General features: G+C 36.9%; 1 protein-coding gene across 1 annotated transcript in view; it reads left to right on the top strand.

The window, feature by feature from the left end:
- The window catches only part of KCNH8 (potassium voltage-gated channel subfamily H member 8), a 653292-nt gene that overhangs the window by 358996 nt on the left and 268828 nt on the right, over positions 1–25468 (top strand). The window contains exon 6 of the mRNA XM_007936572.2: positions 22831–22988. Within this exon, the coding sequence (XP_007934763.1) occupies positions 22831–22988 (158 nt within the window). The remainder of the gene's footprint in view (positions 1–22830; positions 22989–25468) is intronic.

The raw sequence follows: 25468 nt of genomic DNA, 5'->3' as shown, positions 1-25468 counted from the left end.
TAGCGACCCCTCCTTGGGTTTCCGAGGCAGTATCACTATGGAAGTGTATTGCCCCATCTTCCTTCCGAGGAGTGGCTGGTGGGTTTGAACATATAACTCCTATGTTCTCTTCATTTAGTTTCTTTTCATTTCTCTTAAATCTTTGTTCTGATTTTTCTTCATATAGGCTGGCATCAAGGGCTTTGTCTTCTAGTTGGGAAATGCATTGTTCAGCCAGTTCTAGTCTACTCTTTTGTCCTTCCACTGTGTTGTCTAACTCTGTAATTTTAGTGTTCATCCTCTGGATTTCTAATTGCTGTTTTAGTATGAATTCTAATTGTGTATTTATCTTGTTATTTTGTTCTTGAATGGTTTTCCTGAATTCTTCTAGGGTATTATCTGTTTTCTCATTGTTTCTGTCTCCTTGACCTCTTGGACAGTCATATATATATATACCTTCTGAATTCCTTCTCAGATAGATCTATTGCTTGTTCTTCTTCCATGATAGATAATTATTTAGCCTAAGCTTCTATTTCGATTGTCTTGTCCTGTTTTTTGTTTGTTTGATTTGAGATTGTCTGTTGTTTCCTAGAAATTTTGAAGTTGTTGTATTTAATTGTTAGTTATGTACTGATTTGTTTCACCCTGGTTTTGTGTTTTACTATATCTGAAAGTGTGGAGCAGGTGCAATTTTTTTAGTTATTAACTTGGCTGTACTGGGTCACTTTCCAGTTCTTAGTTGGTGGAATCACTGGTAGGGATGTGGGTGCAGATCTCTGTTCATCATGAAGAAGATTTGGAGTTGGGACAAGTAGGTGTTGTCTACCATCTGTCACTGATTCTGTGGTGCAGAATCTGTCTGTTGAGTGAGGTGTTCAGTGTAATAACTCCTGTTGCCTGGTGGAGGTTTAATGTGTTTCTTCTTTCAGATGAGGTAGGGGAGAAGAAGAAGAAGAAAGAAAAAGAAAAAGAAAAGGCTCCAAGAGTGAGCTCCTGGATAGAAAGGTAGAAGGAGGTTTCTGTGTTGGGGGTAAGACCGTTCAGTGAGCAATGCAGGCAAAAGCAGGGAAGTTTGTGTCTTTCTGAGATGCCTACTAATGATGACATCCTACTGTCAATCCAAGGCCTATGGTTCAAAATTGACAGAGACTTTAATGGGTAGAGTGCTACTACTTTCTGCTTGGATCTAAAAGCCACATAAACCCTGTACCCTGGTCTACTTTGTACTAAAAGAGGTTGTGGAAGAGTTGAACCACAGCCCACTGTTGTGCACTTGCTCTGGGGCTCCACCTACTGAGGAAGTTTCTCCCTTTCCCCCATCCTTTCTGGGGTCTGTGGCAGCCCAGGCCATAAGAGGTCTTGATCTGTTTCCCAGTAAGATTAGCTACTCACTTAGAGCCCAAAGTTACCACCAAAAACTCCTGGTGTGTTGTATTCTGAGTCTCCAGTGTTCTGGTAGCATAGTGCCTAAGGCACATGACTGCTAACCAGAAGGGTGGAGGTTCAAGCCCATCAGCCACTCCTCAGAAGGAAGGTTGGGCAATCTACTTCTGTACTGATACTGCCTGGGCAACCCAAGGAGGGGTTGCTATGAGTCGGGTCGGACTGGATGGCACATAACAACAGCAACAACAGTGCCTCTGTGGGTTCTGTGATTTTTTTTTTTTCTTTTCCTCCTTCTCTCTGCTGACCTCTTTTGTGTTTCTAATGAATCCTCTCAGTCTCTGTCTCCATCAGTTAGATGGGTTTGTTTATTTTTCCCAGTTGTTTAATCTTCTCTTTTTCTCCACCTTCACTAAATCTGATATTTTATCTTCTCCTTATTTGCTCATAACTCCAGTATTATTATTTCTATTTGCTTTACCTACTTACTCAGGGATTGAGTTGGTAGAAGGGTCAAATATATGGGTTATAGGTACGAAACCATCTTCCCTTCCCCCACAGAACATTTTAATACAAGTATTTCTGTATGTTCTATAAATATTTATAACCATATTTAATAGTAGCATTATACCATATCATGTAGATGAACTATTCTGTTTTTTAACCTGCTCTTAATTGTAGAAGTTTAAGTTGATTTTATTTTTATAATTTAAATAAAAATTGTAATGAATGTCTGAAAGTTATCTTTGTTCACTCACTGAATACATATGCACTGAGTACCCACTCTTTGTCATGCACTGCTCTAAGTGCTGAAGATATAGCAGTGAAGCTAATAGAGATCCTTTCCCTCATAAGATTTCTATTCTTACAGGGGAAGAAAAACAATAAGGAAAACAAATAAGTAAAATACATAGCATGTTTGATAGTGTTCAGTTGCATAGAGAAAATAAAGCAGAGATGGGGAAAGGGTTGCAATTCAAATGAAATGGTCAAGATGATCTTCACTGAGAACAAGGCATTTAAATAACAGAAAGGAAGTGAGGAAAGAACCAACTGCATTTCTTGTTGAAGAATATTTCAGTCAAGTGGAACAGCAAGTACAGAAGGCCTTACCTTTAGAATTATTTTAAGAAGGAAAGGAATTATTTGGTCAACAAATATTGACATATCCAGTTTACAATATATTTTGAATTTTTTAAAAAATATATTTTATTAGTCAATAAAGCTCTAGTTGAAATGCAGTTTGTTCATGCTAATATTTTCAACAGTGATAGCTATTGTGAGGAGTTCTAAGTTACATGTGGCTTTCTGTTACTTTGTTTTGATATTATAAACTCACTTTATTTAATGGAATGATTCAGATAAAACAATAATTGTTGCTTATTTTTTCTTTGCCAAGGGCATTAGATACATATGGAAAATGGAGTTGTAGTTGCTTGACAAATATAAAAATTATTTCACAATGTACCTGAATTGATTTTTGTTTAAATCTGAAGCCTTGGTGAAATGGAAAATATGGTGGAAAATTGTTCTATCGTGCATAGAAGAATGATTCTGCCCTGTGATGTACATATTACTGTAAATAGACCATGAGAAGGAGCTCATATTCATAAAATATGAAACAATGGTACTTGTTTTGAAAAAAGTAGAGAATTAGAATGGAACATTGCTAAATTTAGAAACCCAGAAAAAAATAGTGAGTTCTGGATTTTGAAAGTTATTGCAGCATAATGATCTTTTCTTTCCATTTGCTTCTTACCAAACATAAACTTTGCTATGTCATTCTTTCCTCTTTTTCCTCTTTTTCAAGTATGTCTTCTTGAAGTATTTTTTAAAAATAAAATAAATCCAGAAACACATACATACAATAACAAAAACTACTTTTGGCATTATTTGGGTGGTTTATATTTTCCATAAAGTAGCTCTGGTGGTATAGTGCCTAAGCCATTTTACTGCTAACCAGAAGGTTAGCAGTTCAAACCCACCAGCTACTCTGTGAAAGGAAGATGGGACAATCTACTTCCGTAAAGGTTTACCACATTGGAAACCCAATGGAGGTCACTATGAGTCACAATCGACTCAATGGCGGGGCATATTTCCCATTAAAGAACCCTGGTCACACAATAATTAAGCACTCGGCTGCTCACCCAAAAGTCAGCAGTTTGAACCCACCAGCATCTCCCAAGGAGAAAAACCTGGCAATCTGCTTCCATAAAGTTAGTATCCTTCGAAATCCTATATGGTAGTTCTGCCCTGTTTTATATGGTTGCCATTGTTGTAATTGTTGTTTAGTGTCGTCGAGTCGGCTCTGACTCATAGCAACCCTATATACAACAGAATGAAACACTACCTGGTCCTGCGCCAGCCTCACAATCCTTGCTATACTTGAGCCCATTGTTGCAGCCACTGTGTCAGTCCATCTGGTTGAGGGTCTTCCCCTTTTTCGTTGATATTCTTCTCCAAGGAATGGTCCCTTCTGACAACATGACCAAAGTAGGTGAGACAAAGTCTGGCCATCCTCCCTTCCAAGGAGCATTCCAGCTGCACTTTTTCTAGGACATATTTGTTAGTTCTTCTGGCAGTCCACGGTACTTTCAGTATTCTGCACCAACACCACAACTTAAAAGTTAGTCAGAATCAATTTGACGACAATCCATTTTATCCATTGTAGTTAGCATTTTCCATTGGAATAAACTCCTCTCCCCATCACCCCAAAACTTTTATGATAAATAATAAGTAATAAAAACAAATATATATTGAATTTATTAAGAGTTACTTTAAATATCTAGAAGTTACAGAAAATAATGTACCTGGGCCTAGATATTATTCATTATTTAATATTCAATTCATATTTATTGTTCAGTCTTGAAGACCAATATGTCATCCACATGATAGATATGACAGCTTCTGAATGTAACACAGAGGACCCTTCCTGCTTTAGACTATCTCTATTCTTTTGCCTGTCGCCATTCACTCCTCTTTCCAATGGCTCCAGCCATATTGTATCACTTTCAGTTTTTCAACGTGTCATTCCCTTACCTACTTGCATATCCTCTGTACTTTCTGCTTCTAGGGGCAAAAATGGCAACCCATATCTTTAATATCTCTTTACCCAATCAAATTTTCCTTATCCTTGAAGTGTCATTTATGACCTCTTCAACAAAATCTTCTTTAAGTTTTCTGACCCCTGTCACAAGAAGTCTGGGTTTGGTTTTCCTCACGCACTATTTAGGTTTCCTTCCTTTACTCTTTACTCCCTTTACTCTCTCCTATGTCATAAGTGTCTCTCTAGTTCCATCAACTTGTACAGTAGCTGATATATAGTAGGTATTAACAAATGTTTACCAACATGAATAATTGAGATAAACAAGATATAAATCGCAGTTCATTGAGTTGAGCAACACCTTTCTTTTCAAACAGGTCAGCATCCCTTTTTTGTGGATAGCTATTCTTTTTTTCTTAAGGTATAACTCATTATTTTTTCCAAAGGCTAGTGGTGATGGTGGAACAACATGATAAATATATGTGCTTCACTGAACTGCACACGTGAACAAGGTTGAAATGGCACATGTTTTATTACATATGTATTAATCAAAACTTTTAAAAAATGTATAGCCTACTTAGAACTACCTATTCTTAACAAGTCAAGCACCATTAAGCAAAATGTCAGGTAATTTGAAAATCCCTTAGGTTTTTGATGTCCTGCCCAGCCCCTTGCAAGCAGACCAAGAGCCTGTCAAAGGCACCCAAACAGTGCACTAGGCTGGGGGTAGGATGAACTTGGCAAGTCTAAACACTAGGTGTTCGGATGAAGTGCAGTCTGCAGTGAGATCTCTAGAAGGGGAATTTACTGACATGGAAGCAGGAAGATGCTACAGCCTCAGTTCACCTGGACATACTAACCACTAGCAACTAAAAATTGTTCTTTTCACTAAAAAGAATGATTTGTTGTTATTGTTGTTATGTGATGTGCCATCGAGTTGGAACTGACTCATAGCGTCGCCTCCTTCGGTTTCTGAGGCAGTTTCACTACGGAAATAGATTGCTCAACCTTTTTCTGAGGAGTGGCTGGTGGGTTTGAACCACCAGCCTTCTGGTTAACAGTCAAGTGCCTTTGGCACTATGCTACCAGAGCTCCCACAAGAATTATTTGGGTGATGATAAAGACACTAAAGATACTGAAGACAATCTCTCTGTTTTCAAGAAGATATATGAGGCTTGGGGAAATTTACTATTCAATTCGTATTTACTGTGTGTGAATATTCAATTCATGTTTAAGTGTGGGAAACTCTTAGTACATAAGGGAAGAGCAGTGACAACCTTATCCCAAGTTGTATTATCATTCCATGGCTTCAGGGAAGACATCTTTGATGTATTTTTAAATAGATGTAGAACCGGTCCATGATTAATCATTTAATGTGGAGGCATGATTAAAAACAAAACAAAACAAAAAAACAAACAAACAGATGATCGGAAATTTGGGCAAGAGACCTCAAGGACTGAGTATTTGGCATGAGGAAGAGTTTACAAAGATGGTAACAAGAAAGAAGCTGTCTCTGTGGTTATTCACTTGTTCATAATTCTGTCTAAGCTCAACCCTATAGGCCAAATGGAATTCAGTGGAGAAATAAAATGTTTGAAAAGACCTTCCATCAATAGGGCTATTGGTTGCCTCTTAGAAGCAGGGATTGAGCATAGAAACACTAGGTTCCTGGAACTTGGTGTATAGTAGGTATTCAGTCAATTTATATTGACTGTTTAAAAGTGACTGTGTCTGGGAATTGATGGCAATAATAAATAGACTGTAGTTCACCTAGGCAGAACCATATATTAGCCACATAAAACAGAAATGTAATTAGGGTCACCCATATAACAAGATATTAAGGCAAATTTTAAAAATAACTGGTCCTTTATATTTAAAGAAAACATTATAATATTTAAAGTATATTTTCTTACATTATCTTATTTGAAACTTACAACAACCATTTCAGAAGACTGAAATTGTGAAGACCCCCTCCTTCTATTGTTCTTTTCTCATGCTATTTTTAAGGTTGGCTCTGTCTAGGACAATATAACTAAAAGCTAAATTCAACAGTAATATGCATCTCAGTTTTATATTGTAAAGAAACTGAAGCTCAAAGAGGTCAAATCACTTTTTAAAGAAAGGAAATAGGAAGGGAAAGGAAGAGTAAGTTTGTATTTTGAATAGTACACCTAAGATAAGCATTTTAATATTTGTGATCTCATTTAATAGGAGCTCTGGTAGCACAGTGCAAAGGCATTGGACTGCTAACCAGAAGGCTGGCAGTTCAAACCCACCACCCACTCCTCGGAAGGAAGGGTGGGCAATCTACTTTCGTAGTGATACCACCTCTGAAACCCAAGGAGGGGTCACTATGAGTAGGATTCGACTCAATGGCAATGAGTTTGGTTTTTGTTTTATCTCATTTAATGACCATAACAAGCCCATAGTAGTCTTGGTGACACAATGGTTAAGCACTTGGCTGCTATCCAAAAGTTAGCAATTTGAACCTACCAGCTTCTCTGCAGGAGAAAGACTGGGCAGTCAGCTTTCATAAAGATTTACAGCCTTAGAACACTATGAGGTAGTTCTACTCTGTCCTATAGGGTCTCTATGAGTTGGATATGGCTTGAAGGCAGCAGGCTTGTTTTTCTGTTGTTGTTGTTGTTTTATTTTGTTTTTAACAAGCCCATAAAGAGTTCTCTAAACACCTGTAGCCTCTTGTTTGACAAATGGTGCTATTAATCTTTATCCAACTAGACCTCTTCCCATACTTAACACCAGTGCTCCCCCTATTCTCTTCACTTACATTCCATTCCACAATTAGCAACTCTTTTGTCAAGGGCAACATGAATGGGTCATATTAATGCCTTGGTTTTAGCAAGTGACACCCAGAGGTGAAATGCCCAGGAGTAACTGTAGGAATGGTATATGGTGAAATAATGCTGACCAGTTTTTGACAAGGAATTGCAAAAAAGAAAGCTACTACTACTCTGATAGCGTAGTGATACCCCCTCCTGGGGTTTCTGAGGTAGTATCACTATGGAAGTAGATTGTCCAACTTTCCGTCCAAGGAGTGGCTGGTGGGTTTGAACCACCAGCCTTCTGGTTGGCAGTCAAATACCTTAGGCACTACACTACCAGAGCTCCTTTCATGGGACTGTTGTTGTTGTTGTTATGTGCCATCGAGTCTGACCTGACTCATAGTGACCCCTCCCCTTGGGTTGCTGAGGCAGTATCACTATGGAAGTAGATTGCCCCATCTTCCTTCTGAGGAGTGGCTGGTGGGGTTGAACTGCCAGCCTTCTGGTTAGCAGTCAAGTGCCTTAGGTACTACTAGGATCTGTTAAATTACTAAGTTAGTGGAAGGAGGAGAACAGTGGCCTTTCCTTTATGTATTATGTTAACACAGTGTTGTAAAATGAGCTGAAATAATAATTGAATGGCTGATGGGATCTAGAAATTTATTTCTCTCTAGACTAATGTTCTTGAGAGTGTATTAAAAGTTAGCAGGGAGACAGGGGGCAGGAACAGTCTCCATAGTCATTTAGGTACTAAGACTAATAGTAGCCCTTCCATTTTTAATGGCTGGCTTCTAAGGTTACTTTGTCCTTATTCATTCCAATCATCACAAAGGGGAAAACAAAATATAGTGAAAAGGCAAATGTGCCAAGTTTTATGAGCAAAGTGTGAAAACTGCACATGTCACTTCCTTGTACAAGAGCCTAGTCATGTGACTATACTATGTGTAAAGAGGCCTTTTGGTACTGTATTTTCCATTATATTCTAGAGTTGCATTATAAGGTTTTTAGATTATTAGAAAAAACAATAAGAAAAGCAAGAGGCTATTTTAAATATGGGCCAATTTTTCCCATCATTCAACTTGAAGAAAGTATGAGGTGAAACACGAGATAGGTGATTTTAGTGTGCAAAGCCCGGTGTTGGTCTTAGTTCCCTTGTTTCCCACACAGAGTAAGGCTGTTAGTCATTTGAATATGATTTTAATGTCTTAAAGCATGTACAACATAAACTCAAAAACCAAACTCACTGCCATTGAATTCATTCCATCTCATAGCAACCCCCACTGGGTTTCTGAGGTGGCAAATCTTTATGGAAGGAGATTACTCCATCTTTCTTCCATGGAGTGGCTGGTGGGTTTGAATCACCAACCTTCTGGATAGCAGACAAATGCCTTAGGCACCATGCCACCCGAGCTCCATATACAACATGGCCACTAGATAAAAACTGACCACTTCATTTGGTGTCTAACTGAAGAAGCCACAGTTCTCTTTTAATGCTGGAGGAAAAGGTAACCATGTTTGGACTTAATGAGAGATGATATGTTGGAATGATTTTCTTTCTGAATGAGTCACATTCTTTCAGGTATAATTTTGACTCTGTGATTTATTCTCTACTCACTGATGTCTGAGCATAATATCAATGTAAGATACAAATCTACCTGAAAAAAAAAAAAAAAAAGCTAATTCTCCACAGTCATTTTTTAATAGTTTGGCTGTTTCATGATCTGCTTGTATTTCAAGTCTAATGTATTATGAGACACCAAGCTGGTTATTCCCAAGTGGGGAGACCTGAGGACAAGCTAAGGGAAATAATTTACATGTTCATTAAAACCAAAATCAAACCAAATTCACTGCCCTGGAGTCATATCTGACTTATAGTGACCCCTCCTTGGGTTTCCGAGGCAGTATCACTATGGAAGTAAATTGCCCAACCTTCCTTTGAGGAGTGGATGGTGGGTTTGAACCGCCAGCCTTCTGGTTAGCAGTCAAGTGCCTTAGGCACTATGTTCATTAAAGGAACCACATAAAAGAAAAGTGAGAGGTAAAATAGTGAACAGCTTAGGATGAAGGTTTTGCCCAGATCAGTCCCTGTCTTACACATCTTTCTGAGGATAATAGAAATTAATTTGACTTATCATCAAGAGAAATTTTCAAAACAGGTTGAAAATTTGAATTGGCCACATACATGAAACATCTGATAACAATAGAAACATACAGAGCACATGCCCAATAGCAATGCTGAAGAAAGTTAAGAGGCAGTTATGTTTGGACATTTTGAATGACAAACGAGGTAGTCCTGCTTGTATTTAGATGTATATTCAGTATAACATCAATACTGATTAACATCCAAATGCTAAATAAGCAAATAGCATCAGCTTAGATGATGGAATTCCTCAAAACCATTCAAATAAAGTAGCATCTTGATGTTGTTAGTTGCCACTTAGTTGATTCCAACTCAAGGCAACCTATTGGGTGTTCTTGGCTGTAATCTTTACAAAAGTATATTGCCAGACTGTTCCTTCAGCAGGTGGATTTGAACCAATCTTTCGGATAGGAGTCAAGCACAAACTATTTAAGCTGTGATCTTAGTGACATTGAAATACCACATTTGCTGCTGACACCATGGCCCTTGATCACCCTTCAGGCCAGGAACTGAACTCACTTCCATGGCTCAACTTTTAGCCAAACAGTAGATAGGCCTATCAGGTAAACAATAACACCAAGAAGGAAGTCTTAGAACAATCAAACACAAGAAATCAAAAGGGCAGTGTTTGCCCAGGGGTAAAGCTCAGAAGGCAGTAATGGATAGGAAAGAAGGACAAAGGAAAATGGTAATCCCAGGGAAGAAGTGGGAAGAGTGCTGTTACACTGCAGAGATTGTAATCAATGTCACAAAATGAAATGAGTCTGAACTGTTGGATGGAAAACCAATTTACTCTGTAAACTTTCACCCAATCACAATAAAAAGCTAATGAGAAACAAACAAAACAAATACCACACTTTCTAATGCAATTGTTGGAATGTTGCCACATAATTCAGTCCCCTCTTGGAATAAAACCTTAGCCTTAAAATTTGGAGCAGTGTTTAGCCTTGAGTAACATGACTTTTGTAGCTTCTTCTGTGTTTAGCTCAGAAAGACAATATGGTTTTATCCATATTTCTAAAAGGAACAGCAAGAAAACTATCTCAGTTTAGTAAAAGGTTAATTTGAGGATAAGACATTTCCCAAGTACATGAGCAGATCATATTTAACAAATAGATGTTGTTTTTGTAAAGAGGTTGGCTATTACTCTTTATCTCAATAATCTGTGCCCATGAATGATAAATAGAAAATAAGCAGGGTGGGTAGGTTTTGAGAGTTATGTTCTGCTGTCTCTGAAATGTCAGTGAGAAACTCTAGACACTATAATTTATTTATATAAACTAATACAGAAGCAGTTTCTTCCCTTCCTTCCAGAAATACCATACAGTAAATAAAGAACAAACTTTGTAAGAACTTTAAACAAATATTAAATGTGAAATATAAACAAATAAAAATAAGTGGTAACTTTATGTTTCATTTAAGGCTCTAGTTCTGGTTGTCAACTCCTTTGATATTGTACAGCTTCAACTGATAAGATTTAACTAACCTCTTCCCCGAGCTCATAGTGCCTAAGGTACTTGACTGCTAACCAGAAAGCTGGTGATTCAAACCCACCAGCCACTCCTGGGAAGAAAGGTTGGGCAATCTACTTCCGTAGTGATACCATGACTCTGACTATGCACCAGGAGCACCTTAGCACTCATTGACTCTGGAATTCCTTCTACTCTTGCTCTCTTTTTTGAGTTCCCTCACCAAATATGATGCTTGTACTCTCATCTGTCTACCTGTGTCAATTTGGATTTTGACTTCTGCTTGATCTTTGAGTACCCTTCTTGACTTTGGTGACCCAGGTACCACAATAAAATTCTTTGCTTTTAAATGTCCAGAGATGTTAACTTGACTTATTATTGGGCTCCTCTACCTACTCAGACAACCCTGAGGAGCAGTTAATATAACACAGGCACTATTTTGCTTCCAAACTTTCCTTTTGGCTCCAGTGACCTGGCTAATAACTCAAGTAAGGCAAAGAATGACTCTGTCCCCTAACTCTCCCATTATTGCTACTTCTACTCAAACATTACTGAAAGCAGATGGGTCTGGGCTGATATGATTGATCTTTTTGTGGTTTTAATGTTCACAGTAAACAGAAATAGGCTGACTTATTGAAACCACAAGTAGAAATGCAATTTTAGCATAACACAAAAATATGGCCAATTTTGACTGATGACATTTGTAAAAATGAAATCATAATGTGCTTAAGTGAGAATCTATTATTCTCTCAATCAACAATGATTCCATTATTCCAAATACTAAATAATTCATTTCATTTTTTTAATATAATACTTCAGATTTATAGCAAATTCATACTTAATTTTTGCTTTAAAAGTCAAATATATTAGTTATATTTTAAATGCTCTTCAGGGTCCTTAAAAATGGCTTTAATATATCTGTTTCTGACTTTACTGGAAAAGCTAGTGTCATACAAATAGGCCATTGGAATAAAATAGAGAGATCAGAAACAGATCTACACATATATGACTATATGACCACCTGACGTATGATAAAAATGTCATTGCAATGCTTTGGGGAAAAGAAAATATATTTTTTTAAAAATAGAGTTGGATCAACTGGATATCCAGAAACTCCTGCATCACACCATACACAAAAAACAATGGCAGGTACATTATAGACCAAAATGAAGAAATAAAAGAATATTAGAAAATATCATGGTATTAATGATCTAGAGGTAGGCATAAAGTACTTAAACAAGACACAATTCATATCCAAAATATATAGCAACTCCTACAAATCAGTAAAAATGTAGGAAAAAAAGATAATCCATTAGACAAAAGCCTTGAACTAATACTTCCTACAAGAGGATAACCAAATGTACAATTAGCATGTGCTCATTAATCATAAGGAAAATGCAAATAATTCCACCACCACCAGAGTGGCTAAAACAAGTGGACTAAAATTACAAAAGTTTGAGAGACAATATAGAGCAACCCGAACCCTTTCATACACTGCAAGTAGGAGTGTAAATTAATACAGCCTCTCTGTTAAACTCTTTGCCAGAATCTACTAAAGTAGAATACAGTATATATATATATACATATATACATATGTATATATGTATATGTGTATATATATATATATATATATATATATATATATGTTTTACTAGCCAACAAAGCTACCCATAGAATCAACCCAAATACATATATATACCCATACACAGAGCGTGTGTGTGTGTTTGTATGCATGCATTGAAAATAGCCCTAACAGAAAATAACCCAAATTCCTATCAATGATAAAATTGGAAAATGAATTTCAGTACAGTCATACAATGAAATACAGCAATGAAAAGTAACAAACATGATACAGAATGGATGGATCTCACATAGGTGATGTCAAGTGAATGAATTCAGATAGTAGAGTACATATTATGATTGCTTATTTAAAGTTCCAGATGAATTTAAGCAAAACATTCGGCTGCTAACAAAGAGGTCAGCAATTTGAAACTACCAGCCACTCCAGAGGAAAAAGATGAGGCAGTCTGAGTCAATAAATATGTATAGCCTTGGAATACCGTATGAGTCAGTTCTACTCTGTCCTATAGGGTCCTTATGAGTTGGAATAGACTCGATGGCAGTGAGTTTTTTTTTGTTGTTGTTGTTTAATCTATGATAATCAGGACAGTGGTTATTTTGGGGAGTTTAATGACTAGGCAGGAGCACAAAGATGATTTCTGGCAGTCCTGTTCTATTCTACATCTCTATTTATTGGTTATTACAAAAATGGATTATCCTTGGGAAAACTCATCAAAAATGTACACTTAAGATCAGTGCACTTTACAGTATATATACTGTTCTTCAAATAAAACATTTAAAAAATATGTTGAGCAACTTTTCACATGACAACCTTTACTGTTGTTTTTGTTGGGTACTAGCAAGTCGAGTTCGACTCATAGACACCCCATATGACAGAGTATGCCCCATACAGTTTTCTTGGCTATAATCTTTACAGAAGCAGATTGCCAGGCCTTTTTTCTGCAAGGCTGCTGGATGGGTATGAACTTTTAACCTTTTAGTTAGCAGCCAAGTGCTTATGGTAACAAACCAAACCAAACCAAACAAACAAAAAAACCTTGTAAACCGTATGAGGCAGTTCTACTCTGTCCTATAGGATCAGTATGAATTGGAATAGACTCAATGGTAGTGCGCTTGGGTTGTTTTGTTTTGTTTAATCTATGATAAATCTTTTTGGCTCTAAAAATTAAATTTTGAGAATCAGTTCATAGGTGTCACCTGAAGATCCCCTTTTCTGTGTTGTAGGACAACAAAATCAAAATTAGGAAAAAAAAAAAAAAGGGGGTTTTGGTGGCATTCTGCAGTTTAAGATTTAGAGTCAGATAGAATGTTTAAATAAATATTCTGACACTTTCTAATTGGGTAACATTGGCAATTTAATTCTCTGAGTCTATCACTTCTTATTAATTAGACATAATACCTACTTCACACTGCTTATATGAGAATCAGGGAGCTCTGGTAGCATAGTGCCTAAAGCACTTGACTGCTAACCAGAAGGCTGGCAGTTCAAACCCACCAGCCACTCCTCAGAAGGAAGGTTGGGCAATCTACTTCCGTAGTGATACTGTCTCGGAAACCCAAGGAGGGGTCGCTATGAGTCAGGTCCGACTCGACGGCACATAACAACAACAACATATGAGAATCAAACACTTAACATGTATAAAACACTTTAAACAATCTCTGTCATATAAGATTTCAGTAAATATTAGCAATTATTATTTTATTATCACTGTAGCACCATTATTATGCTAAGTGCATCAAGTCTATAAAGTAACAATCAAAATAATTGTATTAACATGTGTTATGTTAGTAAGCCATTCATTGTCCAAGTTTCTCAGTTTTGAATCCTGTCCAACAGTAGCAGTGGTGATGGTGGTGGTGTTAGTAACAATAATAACAGATAACATTTGCCCAGGGGTCCACAATCCAGAGTCTTATTCTGGTTCTATACCATTAGCCACTCTTAGCAGTAACTATCCATCCAACCAGGATAGGCTAGGGTTTTCTGTGGTAACAAACCATCTCAAAATCTCAGTGGCATGTAAACAAGCTTTTGTGTCTCACTCATGTTATGTGTACACCATGAGTCAGCTGTGGACTCTGTCCAACATACTCACTCAGGTACCTAACCTGACAAAGGCTCCATCTTGCCACATGCTTCCATGATCATCAAGGCAGTGAAAAGAAAATGTGAGGAATTGCACACTAGCTCTCAGAACCTCTGTCCAGAGTGTTGCAGGCTCTTCCTATTCTTATATTTTGGCCAAAGCAGGTTAAAGGGACATACCTAATATGTGTGATGGGGAAATAAAATCATACCAAAAGGTAGTGATCAAAAAATATTTGGTAAACAGCACTAAAGGCTACTACAGATACTAAGGACATTATTCTCTTCAACGTACATGGAAGCTCCAGTTAAAGTGTAAAACTCCATTTAACTATAAAAGGTTTTATTATTTAATCTAACATTTTTCTTTCTAATGCACAGATAGGAGGAATTTCACATTGGGACAAACACTAATCATATCAACACATTTTCCACAGGGCAGCTGATGGGTTTGAACCACTGGCCTTCTGGTTAGCAGCAAAATGCCTTATCCACTATGCCACCAGAGCGCCTTTCTATATATTAGGCTTCATTAATTCTAAGCTTTGTGACCTAGATAATCAATATTTCCTTCTGATGGAATTAACAGATTTTAATTATTAATTTTTTAATCTCATTACTTAAAATTATAAGATAATCCTTAAATTTCTTATGTACTTAAACATGTAAATTTTACCATTTGATTACTATAACTCTAGACAGCATAAATGTGTTAAAAGTATTTGTAATGAGGTAAGCATATACTTTCTCTTAAGCAGGGTTTTTCACTAGGCTTATGTTTAATCTTAAATTACTTTTTTATTAAAAATGATCCAGTAATTCCAAAGTTTAATAAGTAATTTAGAGTTACACATCACTGAAAAAGTGAATAATTTATGTTGTTGTTAGGTTAGGTTGTCAAGTCATCTCCAACTCATAGTGACCCAATGTACAACAGAAAGAAACACTGCCCAGTCATGTGCCATCCTCACAATCCTTGCTATACCTGAGCCCATCATTGCAGGCACTGTATTAATCCACCTTGTTGAGGGTCTTCCCCTTTTTCACCTCCCCTCTACTTTACCAAGTGTGATATCCTTCTCCAGAGAATGGTCCCTCCTGACCACATGACCAAAGTATGTAAGAATAGTTTATAGGGAGCCGAAATAAGTAGTCTTTCTACATACCAATGTACATATTTAAGTAAAATATGTGGAAACATTTTTGATATAGTGAACTTATGCACTAAAATGTACAAGGTCAATATAACAAAAATGTAAATGCAATGTGCAAGGTCAGTATAAAGTAGATCATTAGTCTTGGACAGTAAGTAAGGAATTTTTACAGAAGTCTACTGGGAGTGTGCAGTCTCTTTCGACCCCTCAGTATTCAGAGATGATGATGCATACTTAGTACATAAGAGTGGAATGACATAGGTAATAAACACATGAGAACCCATGCTTACCAGAGAAAAGCATGCTTCTTTTGAATACCTTGTTCATCTTTGAGCCCAAGGAAGACAAGAACATAGAAGGTCCCGAATAGCAATGTTTTCATAGTTTTAAGGATGTCATGGAAAATGAAAAAGAAAGACAGAAGCAGCATCAATGCATTCAAATTGTGATGGTGGCAAAGAATATTGAATATACTGTGGGCTGCCAGAAGAATGAACAAATCGCTCTAAGAAGAAATACAACCAAGAATGCTCCTTAGAAGCAATGATGTGAGCCTTTGGCTCACTTACTTTGGATACATCCACCATCAGCAAAGACCAAATTATAGAAAAGAACATCACATTTGGTAAAGAGTCAGGTAAAATGAAGGAAATCCTCAGGGACAGGGATTGACACAATGGCTACAACAACAGGTTCATCCCAAAGATCATGAAGATGGCACAGGACCAAAAACACTTTGTTATATTTAAGGCCACTATGAGTTGGAGCTGACTTGACAGCAGCTAACAAAATCATACAATGCCACAATGCTGAAAGGGATTGCTGTACTTTAGTTCTTCCTATAAAGAATAGGAGCAGTCTATTGGGAAGGCAGTCTCTATGGGAAACAGTATTTGTGGTTTAAGGTGACAAACTTTCACTTAAACCAATAAGAGGATGCTTTAAAATTTAATATGATTTTTTAATTTCTCTAACAACTTACCAAGCCGCTTTACTAGAAATATTAAAACCAATTGCAAATGTATTACTAGACGTATTACAATCCCAACAAATTGCCAACAATTTTAAAGTCAGATAACACCAAATGTTAGTGAGGCTACGGGGTGACAAGAACTCTGCAAATACTATTTACCTTCCACATTGGACTGTGTCTGGGATGGTAAATTTAACTCTATGAACTTACTTGAAAAAGGATGGTAGTCAACTAGATGAGGGTTTTTTCTTCTTTATTGTGTAAAAACGTTGAAAATTCGTTTTCAAAATAAAAATTGGTGAGGAAAGCTCATTATGTAAAATGAATAAATAATCAGACTTCAAAGAGAAAGGGAGAACAAGGGGGAGGGTTAAAGCCCAAACTCTTTCTCCCTTGAAACTTTGTTATGAAAATCACCAAGCTAGAGAATATTATCAGGATTGGAAGAGGTTTGGAGACCATATCATGCAAGACACATTTGAAAGAATTTAGGATATTCAGCTTAGGAGACTGAGAAAAGCTTGATGACTGGCTTTTTCATAGTTATAGATAGGGCTTTAGAGTGGGAGGAGAGAATATATTCTGTTTCTGCTGAGGACAAAGCTAGGATAATGAGAGGAAGTCATAATAAGGAAGGCAGCCACTGAGGAAAGTGAGAACACACGAACGAAGGATGTGTCCAACGAAAACGAATGCTTTCAAAAAGCAGGATGCTTGCTTATCGCTAAAGGAAACATTTCATAACTGGTTGACTATGCCTTTATCAAGCATGACATGGGTGGAATACTTGAATTCAAAGGGACATTGGAATAGAGGACTTTGAGGTCCCTTCTCTTTTATACAGATCTATATGATACTGATGCTGAGAGTGAAGACCTATAAGAGTTCATCATGATGACACTGACACTACCAATAAGAAACAGAAGTCAATACCTAAATCAATCACTCCTCAATTCACTTGATTGCCTTCTTTCAATCTTGCTTTTTCTTCTAAATGCAACTCTTCTTAAATGCTCCTCCTCTACGGGCCTGCTTTCCCATTCTTTTTTACAGTCTTCTCACTTCAAGCTAAGCGAGAGGGACAAATGCTGACAAGACGATAAAGGATCAAGTGGTGTAAAAAATCTCATCCATTAACATTGGCAATCAATTAAAATAATTCTTATGATTTTTAGCCTCAAGCCTCTTCATTAATTAGCTCTGTTATTCATTCTTCCCACACTATCTACCTCATATTTGATGTGACATCATACTGTGTTAGAAAGAATGTCTCACAGCAATGAAAAAGACAGAGTATCTGTAAAATATTAGTTGGCAGTTGGTTTAGTTAAGTATCTCTCCACCTATGTTGTAGTAATTGATTAATTTTTAAAGAAGTGCTAAATGAGAAGATATTAATTATTTGTATGTGGTACATATGCTTTTGTGCACATCATTATTTTAATTTACTTTTTAATGAGTAAGCCGATATGATTTAAAAATTATTTCCCAGCTGACATACATGCTAATAAAGAAAAGAAATCTAGTAATTTGTGCCATATTGAATTTAACCTTTTTTTTGTTTTGTTTTAATTTCTAATTACATAGTTCTTTGAGGAACTCAAAGTAGAAAAAATGGATTTAGCCTTCTTGTTCTTTAGCCCAGATACATAATCATTTAGTTAGGACAGAAATGAAATACTCATGTTCAGATCATAACAATATGAAAACAGAATATTTATACAGTTAACTCTCTATTATTTGTCCCTCATTTAATCATGCTTATTTAAAATTGAAAGGCAACAAGGCAAATTGAGTTTCCTGCAAAGCAATTCAGAGCCATCTGAATCATCAGAGAATTAATTTACATTTTGTATTTTAAAAAGTTAAATAAATAAAATTCTTACAACTGGATCATAAACAATATCATGATAGAGAAAATATTGAAGTTGTCAAAAATTTCATTTTACTTGGATCCAAAATCACTCCCATGACAGCAGCAGCCAAGAAATGAAACGATGTATTGCAATGGGCAAATCTCCTGAAAAAGGCCTCTTTAAAGTCTTAAAAGCAAAAATTTCACTTTGAGGACTAAGGTGCATGTGACCCAAGCCATGGTATTTTCAGTCATCTCATACGCATGTGAAATCTGGACAATGAATAAGGAAGACTGAAGAATTTATACTCAAATTATGATATTGGTGAAGAATATTGGATATACCATGGACTGCCAGAGGAGTTAAGAAATCTGTCTTGGGTGAAGTGCAGCCAGATTTCTCCTTAGAAGGGAGGATGGTGACACCTCATTTTATGTACTTTGGGCATGTTATCAGGAGGGACTAGTCTGTGGAGAAGAACTTCATGCTTGGTAAAGTAGAGGGCCAGAGAAAAAGAGGAAGACCCTCAAAGAGATAGACTGACAAAGTGGCTGCAATAAGGGGCTTAAACATAACAGTTGTGAGGATGACCCATGACTGGTCAGTGTTTTGTTCTGTTGTACACTGGGCTGCTATGTCAGAACCAACTTGACAGCACCTAACAACAACAACAATATTATAATTTGTTGTTGTTGTTATGTGCCTTCGAGTCAGACCTAACTCATAGCAACCCCTCCTTGGGTTTCCCAGGTAGTATCACTACGGAAGTAGATTGCCCCATCTTCCTTCCGAGGAGTGGCTGGTGGGTTTGAACCGCCAGCCTTCTGGTTAGCAGTCAAGTGCCTTAGGCACTATGCTACCAGAGCTCCTAATATTATAATATCCTCACTTTAAAAAAAAATTAATAATTTTTTATTGCCCTGCTTATTTATGCATTGTAGTGCCTAAGGCATTTGACTGCTAACCAGAAGGCTGGCAGTTCAAACCTACCAGCCACTCCTCGGATAGAACACTGGGTTATCTACTTCTGTAGAGATACCACCTCAGAAATTCAAGGAGGGGTAGCTATGAGTCAGATTTGACTCAAGGGCAGTGAAAAAATTGTGGGTTTTTTTGGTTTTTGTGGTACAGCACCATGTGTCAGGAGGGATTGTTTACACATTTACAATCACATGGAGGTGTCAAAGTTTCTAGGAGGTAAATCTTTAAGAGTTAATTTGCTACAGTGTTTGAAATAGTTTTCCTAATTCATACTCCATGTATGTCTGTGTAGGGTGGTACATTTGGATATTGATGAATATACTTTTATGTGCTTTATGTCGAAAAATGTTACATTTATGGTTTGTAGCTATCTCTAAATGAAAACCATCCTGCTGCCTTCTAGATGAGGTATGGATTGTCTGGAGAAGACCACATTCTTACCATAATGTTGTTGTTGTTGTTGTTGTTGTTGTTATGTGCCGTCGAGTCAAACCCGACTCATAGCGACCCCTCCTTGGGTTTCCAAGGCAGTATCACTACGGAAGTAGGATTGCCCAACCTTCCTTCCGAGGGGTGGCTGACCATAATGTTAGGATAAGTTTTTATGATTTAATTAGATAAAGATACAAAAGTAAGTTGGAAAGTGAGATAGCCATAAAAAAAATAAATAAAAAAACCCAAACCCACTGCCAACGCTTCGGTCCGACTCATAGCGACCCTCCTTGGGTTTCCAAGGTGGTGTCACTAAGGAAGTAGATTGCCCAACCTTCCTTCCAAGGAGTGGCTGGTGGTTTTGAACCACCAGCCTTCTGGTTAGCAGTCACATGCCTTAAGCACTACACCACCAGAGCTCCCGAGATAGCCACAGGGGGAGGAAAAGATGCATCCAGTATTTGCAAAGCTTCCCTTTCCTCCATGATTCTTTTAAGGGGATGCCAGAATTGGAAAGCTCTTTTCTTCTTCTTGACAATATTATTTTCTTCCACTTTTCCTTTTCCTTTAAAGAAAAATCTACACTAGCTATTCCTTCCCTTCCTTTTGTTGTTGTTGTTATGTGCCGTCCAGTCAGCCCAGACTCATAGTGACCCCTCCTTGGGTTTCTGAGGCAGTATCACTATGGAAGTAGATCGCCCAATCGTCCTTCCGAGGAGTGGCTGGTGGGTATGAACCACCAGCCTTCTGGTTAGCAGTCAAGTGCCTTAGCCACTATGCTACCAGAGCTCCCTTCCCTTCCTTTTAAGGGACTGAATATTTACAAACATTAAGTTGTCCCAGTTCTTGGATCACAGTGCCATATCATTTAGAGAGAAAGCCAAATGATTTCTCAGTTGTTCCTGAACAAAAGCTCTTTTCTCATATTTCCAGAATCCAAGAAAGTTCATTTCTCCATATTTAATTCTGTGACCATTTTTAAACATCATCTAAGAACTGCAGATGGCACTTCTCTGCACTGACCTCTTGTTATTCCCTCTAAATATATTTTGAAGTGCAATATAACTTTAAAATAATGGGATCACAGTGAGGTTGGGTGTCAAAGATTTCCTATCTCTCTGTTGCTGATTATCTGAATGACTTTAAACAATTTACTTAATTCATCTGAATCACTGGTAAAATGAAAGTAATAATATGCATGACAGAGTTGGCATGTAACCACACAAACTAATGAATGTGAAAAAATGTTTTGTGAACTACAGTGCACCTGCAATATGTTTATGTTTGCATGATAAAAGCAGATATTTAAAATAATTTATCTAAAAATGATAGTAAATATTAGGCAAACCTATGCTCTTTGTACAATTATACCATACTTCTGGGCATCTTAGAAAGAGGACATGTTTATGGGTTTTTCTCCCTAAAAATATTTAAATATCTCAAGTAGATTTGTATCCATAGACTAAAAGAAAAAAAATAAAAGTTTTAATTTTAATATTACTACTACTGTGTATAAAAGTCTTCTGAATTAGTGTATCTTCTTTTCATTCAATTAACTCAATTGAATATTTTTTTTTAAAAAAAAAGCTTTCTAAACTTACTATTCTGTAATGACTCATCTAAGAAAATACTTCTTCTATATGGAGATCTCCACCTCTATTTCTTTCGACTGCTAACCAGAGGGTTGGCAGTTCAAACCGACCAGCTACTCCTTGGAAGGAAGTATGAGCGATCTACTTCTGTAGTGATACTGCCTTGGAAACCCAAGGAGGAGTCACTATGAGTCAGGTCCAACTCAATGGCAGTGAGTGTGGTTTTTAGAATCAGATAAAAACCTGTTCCCATTGACTCAATCCTGATTCCCAGCAATCCTATTGTTGTTAGGTGCCGTATCGACATACAGGGCTCCTATATGCAACAGAACTAAATGCTGCTCAGTCCTGCACCATCCTCACAATTATTGCTATGTTTGAGCCCATTATTGCAGCCACTTTGTCCATCCATCTTGTGGAGGGTCTTCCCCTTTTTTGCTGGCCTTCTACTTTACCAAGCACGATGTCCTTCTCCAGGGACTGGTCCCTCTTGATAATGTGTCCAAAGTACGTAAGACAGAGTCTTGCCATCCTTGCTTCTAAGGAGCATTGTGGGTATCCTTCTTCTAAGACAGATTTGTTTATTCTTCTAACAGTCAGTCTATGGTATATTCAATATTCTTCACCAACATCATAATTCAAATGCATTATTCCTCCTCAATCTTCCTTTTCATTGTCCAGCTTTTGCATGCATATGAGGTGACTGAAAAATACCACGGTTTGGGTCAGGCATACATTCATCCCCAATGTGGCATCCTTGTTTCATACATGGAATTAATTAGTATCATATAAAATAATGAATATGCATGACAAATTATATCTGTGTGAAACTCTAATTTTATTATTTCTAGCAATAAGATCAGGGATGCATTCCTTTCTCTCCTTAACACTTGTTTCTGATTGTCAAATGGGAATACTGTCTATTTTGGAATATATTTTGAAGACAAAGTGAAATAATGCATGCTAGGTTCTTGTTGTTGTTGTTAGAATAATGGTTCTTAGAATAATGGCTGATATATAATGAGCACTTAGTAAGTGGTTACTATTGTTTTATTGCTGTTATTATTTGAATTAATTATCTTAATACTTGGTGCCATGTATGGGAAATACTAGGTGCTTAAAAACAAAACTCTCTTCATTCTTCCCCAATACCTATTTCTTGAGTTTAATGGGTCCGTGAAGGGAGTATTTTGAAAGCTATTAATCTGAAATAGGCTAACAGGTTACCATTTATCTAATTTTATATAATTTTCATTCTCTCTCCCTCCTTGCCTTGTTTCCTCCCTCCCTTCCTTCCTTTTTTTTGTGTTTCCTTCCTTCTTTTTTTGTTTTTCTCTCCCCTCTTTCCTTCTCATTCTCTTTTTTTTCCCCCAAGCAGATATTATTTTAAATTTCCGAACAACTTATGTCAGCAAGTCTGGTCAAGTTATCTTCGAAGCAAGATCAATTTGCATTCACTATGTCACAACTTGGTTCATCATTGATTTAATTGCTGCCCTGCCCTTTGATCTCCTATATGCTTTCAACGTCACTGTGGTAAGTAAAGAGATCCCTTTCACATGACCTTGCAGGTTAGTTATACCCCTGTGTTTATTTTTGGCTTGTTCAGGTTTAAATGTCAATGGCAGTTTAGGCATCCCAGGTTTGGGGCACTCAGTCATAAAGATGCCAAGATGTCCAATGATATGCAGTGAACTCTCTACTTGAAGAAGTTACTCCTTTTGAAATTTGCATTACCTGTTTCTGCTTATTTAAATACCCAGAACCAAGATGTGCAAAAAGCCTGAATTTAACAGAAATACTAACCTGCTAAACAAATCATTTGATAAGAAGCCATCTGTAGGAATATAAGCATCACATTATACTATTTAGGTGGATATTTGCATGGGGAATTTGGTGGAGAGTTTGAACATTTTTCCTCCTTTTCTGACCACTGATTTCTGTTGTGGTTCTCTAGTGCTGCTCTAACAGAAAATACAAGTGGAGATGACTTTAATAAGCAGGGATTTATTCTCCTACACTTTTAGGCTAAAAGTCCGAGTTCAAAGTGTCTGCTCTATGGCTGGGTGAAGGCCCCTCAACCTTGGGCTTCAGCTCTGCCTCTTGCTCCTGGCCCACTAAAGCTGGAGGGTTCTCTTAACTCAGGCAGGTGCTGGCTGCTGAAGCTAAAAAGTCAAAGGTCAACAAGTAAAGTGGCACAGTTCCAAGATTATCAAGCAATATGGCAGGCCACTAGTTCAAGTCCAGAAATAGTCCCAAGATCAGCAGACAACATGGCAGGCTGCTGAATGAAGATTCAGCCAAATTTAGGATCCAGATGTGCCAAAAATCTCAAAGACCTTTTTCAAGGCTTCTTCTTATATGCTGGAGGTAGACTGCTTCCCTAAAGTAGCTACTCAGCTCCTATAGCGGATTCCACCATGGAGCTGATTACCAGTCTCATCACAGGAAACACTACATCCAGCTGCCCAGCCACTCAAAACCAGGCCCAGACAAGTTGAAACATAACCTTAACTACCACAACTGCCTAACTCTTGAGAGTTTTGTTACTTACCAACAAAGCCAACACAAGACCAAAAAATGATAGAGAAATGCCAAAATTAAAATAAGCACTTTCAATCACTTCTTATTAAGTCCTTGCAAAACGCTTTAATAGGGCAAAAGCCTAAATGATGCCAATGACTAACATAAAACTTGAGCATTCTTTTGAATTAACATTAGTAAGTTTTCACCCTTTTCTTTCTCTAAGCCTCTTATTCTCTTATTTGTCTCCTCACAGAAAAGAATATATGCTCACATGGAATAGTAATTATTTTTACTACTAGTGGATATTTTTCAAAGTATTAATTGCTCCTTCATAAAATAGGGATGCTTTTGTAGAAGCAAAATAACATTTTTTGGACCATTAATGCAATTTCCTGCTAGAGTTACCAATTTTACCAGGTAAAATTTACTAAACATTAATTCAGACTGAACAAATTTCCTAATCAATTGTCACCCCATATAGAAATTATATTTTCTGTCAAGAATTCAAACCACAAATCAAATCCACTGCCATCAAGCCAATTGCAACTCATAGTGACCCTGCAAGACAGAGTAGAATTGTCCCATAGGGTTTCCAAGGCTGTAAATCTTTAACAAAACTGATGTCACATCTTTCTCCTGTGGAGCAGCTGGTGGGTTTAAACAACTGACCCTTTGATTAGCAACAGAATGCCTTAACCACTGCACCACCAGAGTTCCTAATACTGAACAAAGTGATCAATATTTCAAATACAGACATTATTCATTTCAGAATGAACAAATAGTAATCTTGACTATTTAGTACAGACTTGTACAATTGCTATCTATATAATTATATTACTCTTTCCTTTACTCTTTCTTTTTTCTCTCCCTCTTTTTTTTTTGCTTGTGAAGTTGAGAGTGTCCACATTTTTAAGAGGCTTATAACTCAAATGAAAGGAAAACACTGGGGAAAAATATGCTATGTAATAATCAATCAATGCTGCACTAAATTGTTATCCAAGCTTTTTGAAGTACTTTTTGTGACTGAATTTGACTAGATAAGAATACCATAATGAAAGAGTGATGACTTAAAAGGAGGCTTTTCAAAATGCAAAAGAAATCTAAAGGAAGTATTTCACAAAATGCTTTTAAAAAAAATTAGAATTCTCCTGGTAAAATGTAAGATAAATGGTAGTTAATAAAAGTCTGCTCTAAATTAATTTGCTACTTTATTATTAAATGTTAATAATATTTTTTATTTTTCATTTCACCTTGGGTTCTGAAAAAAATAGAATTTTAAATATATATATATATTATATATATATAATACAATATTAAATATCTATATAGTACTATGTATAGAGAGAGCACTCTGGTGGCATAGTGGGTAAGGCATTTGCCTGCTAACCAGAAAAAAGGTCAGTGGTTCAAACCCACTAACTCCTCTATAGGAGGAAAATGGGGCAGTATACTTCTGTAAAGATTTGTAGCCTTGGAAACCCAATGGGGGT

This window comes from Orycteropus afer, unplaced genomic scaffold (genome assembly GCF_000298275.1).
Source record: "Orycteropus afer afer isolate SDZICR_OR568_19922 unplaced genomic scaffold, OryAfe1.0 scaffold00003, whole genome shotgun sequence".
Taxonomy (NCBI): Eukaryota; Metazoa; Chordata; class Mammalia; order Tubulidentata; family Orycteropodidae; genus Orycteropus; species Orycteropus afer.
The sequence above is the reverse complement of the archived record's forward strand: the minus strand, read 5'-3'. Positions and strand labels throughout refer to the sequence as shown.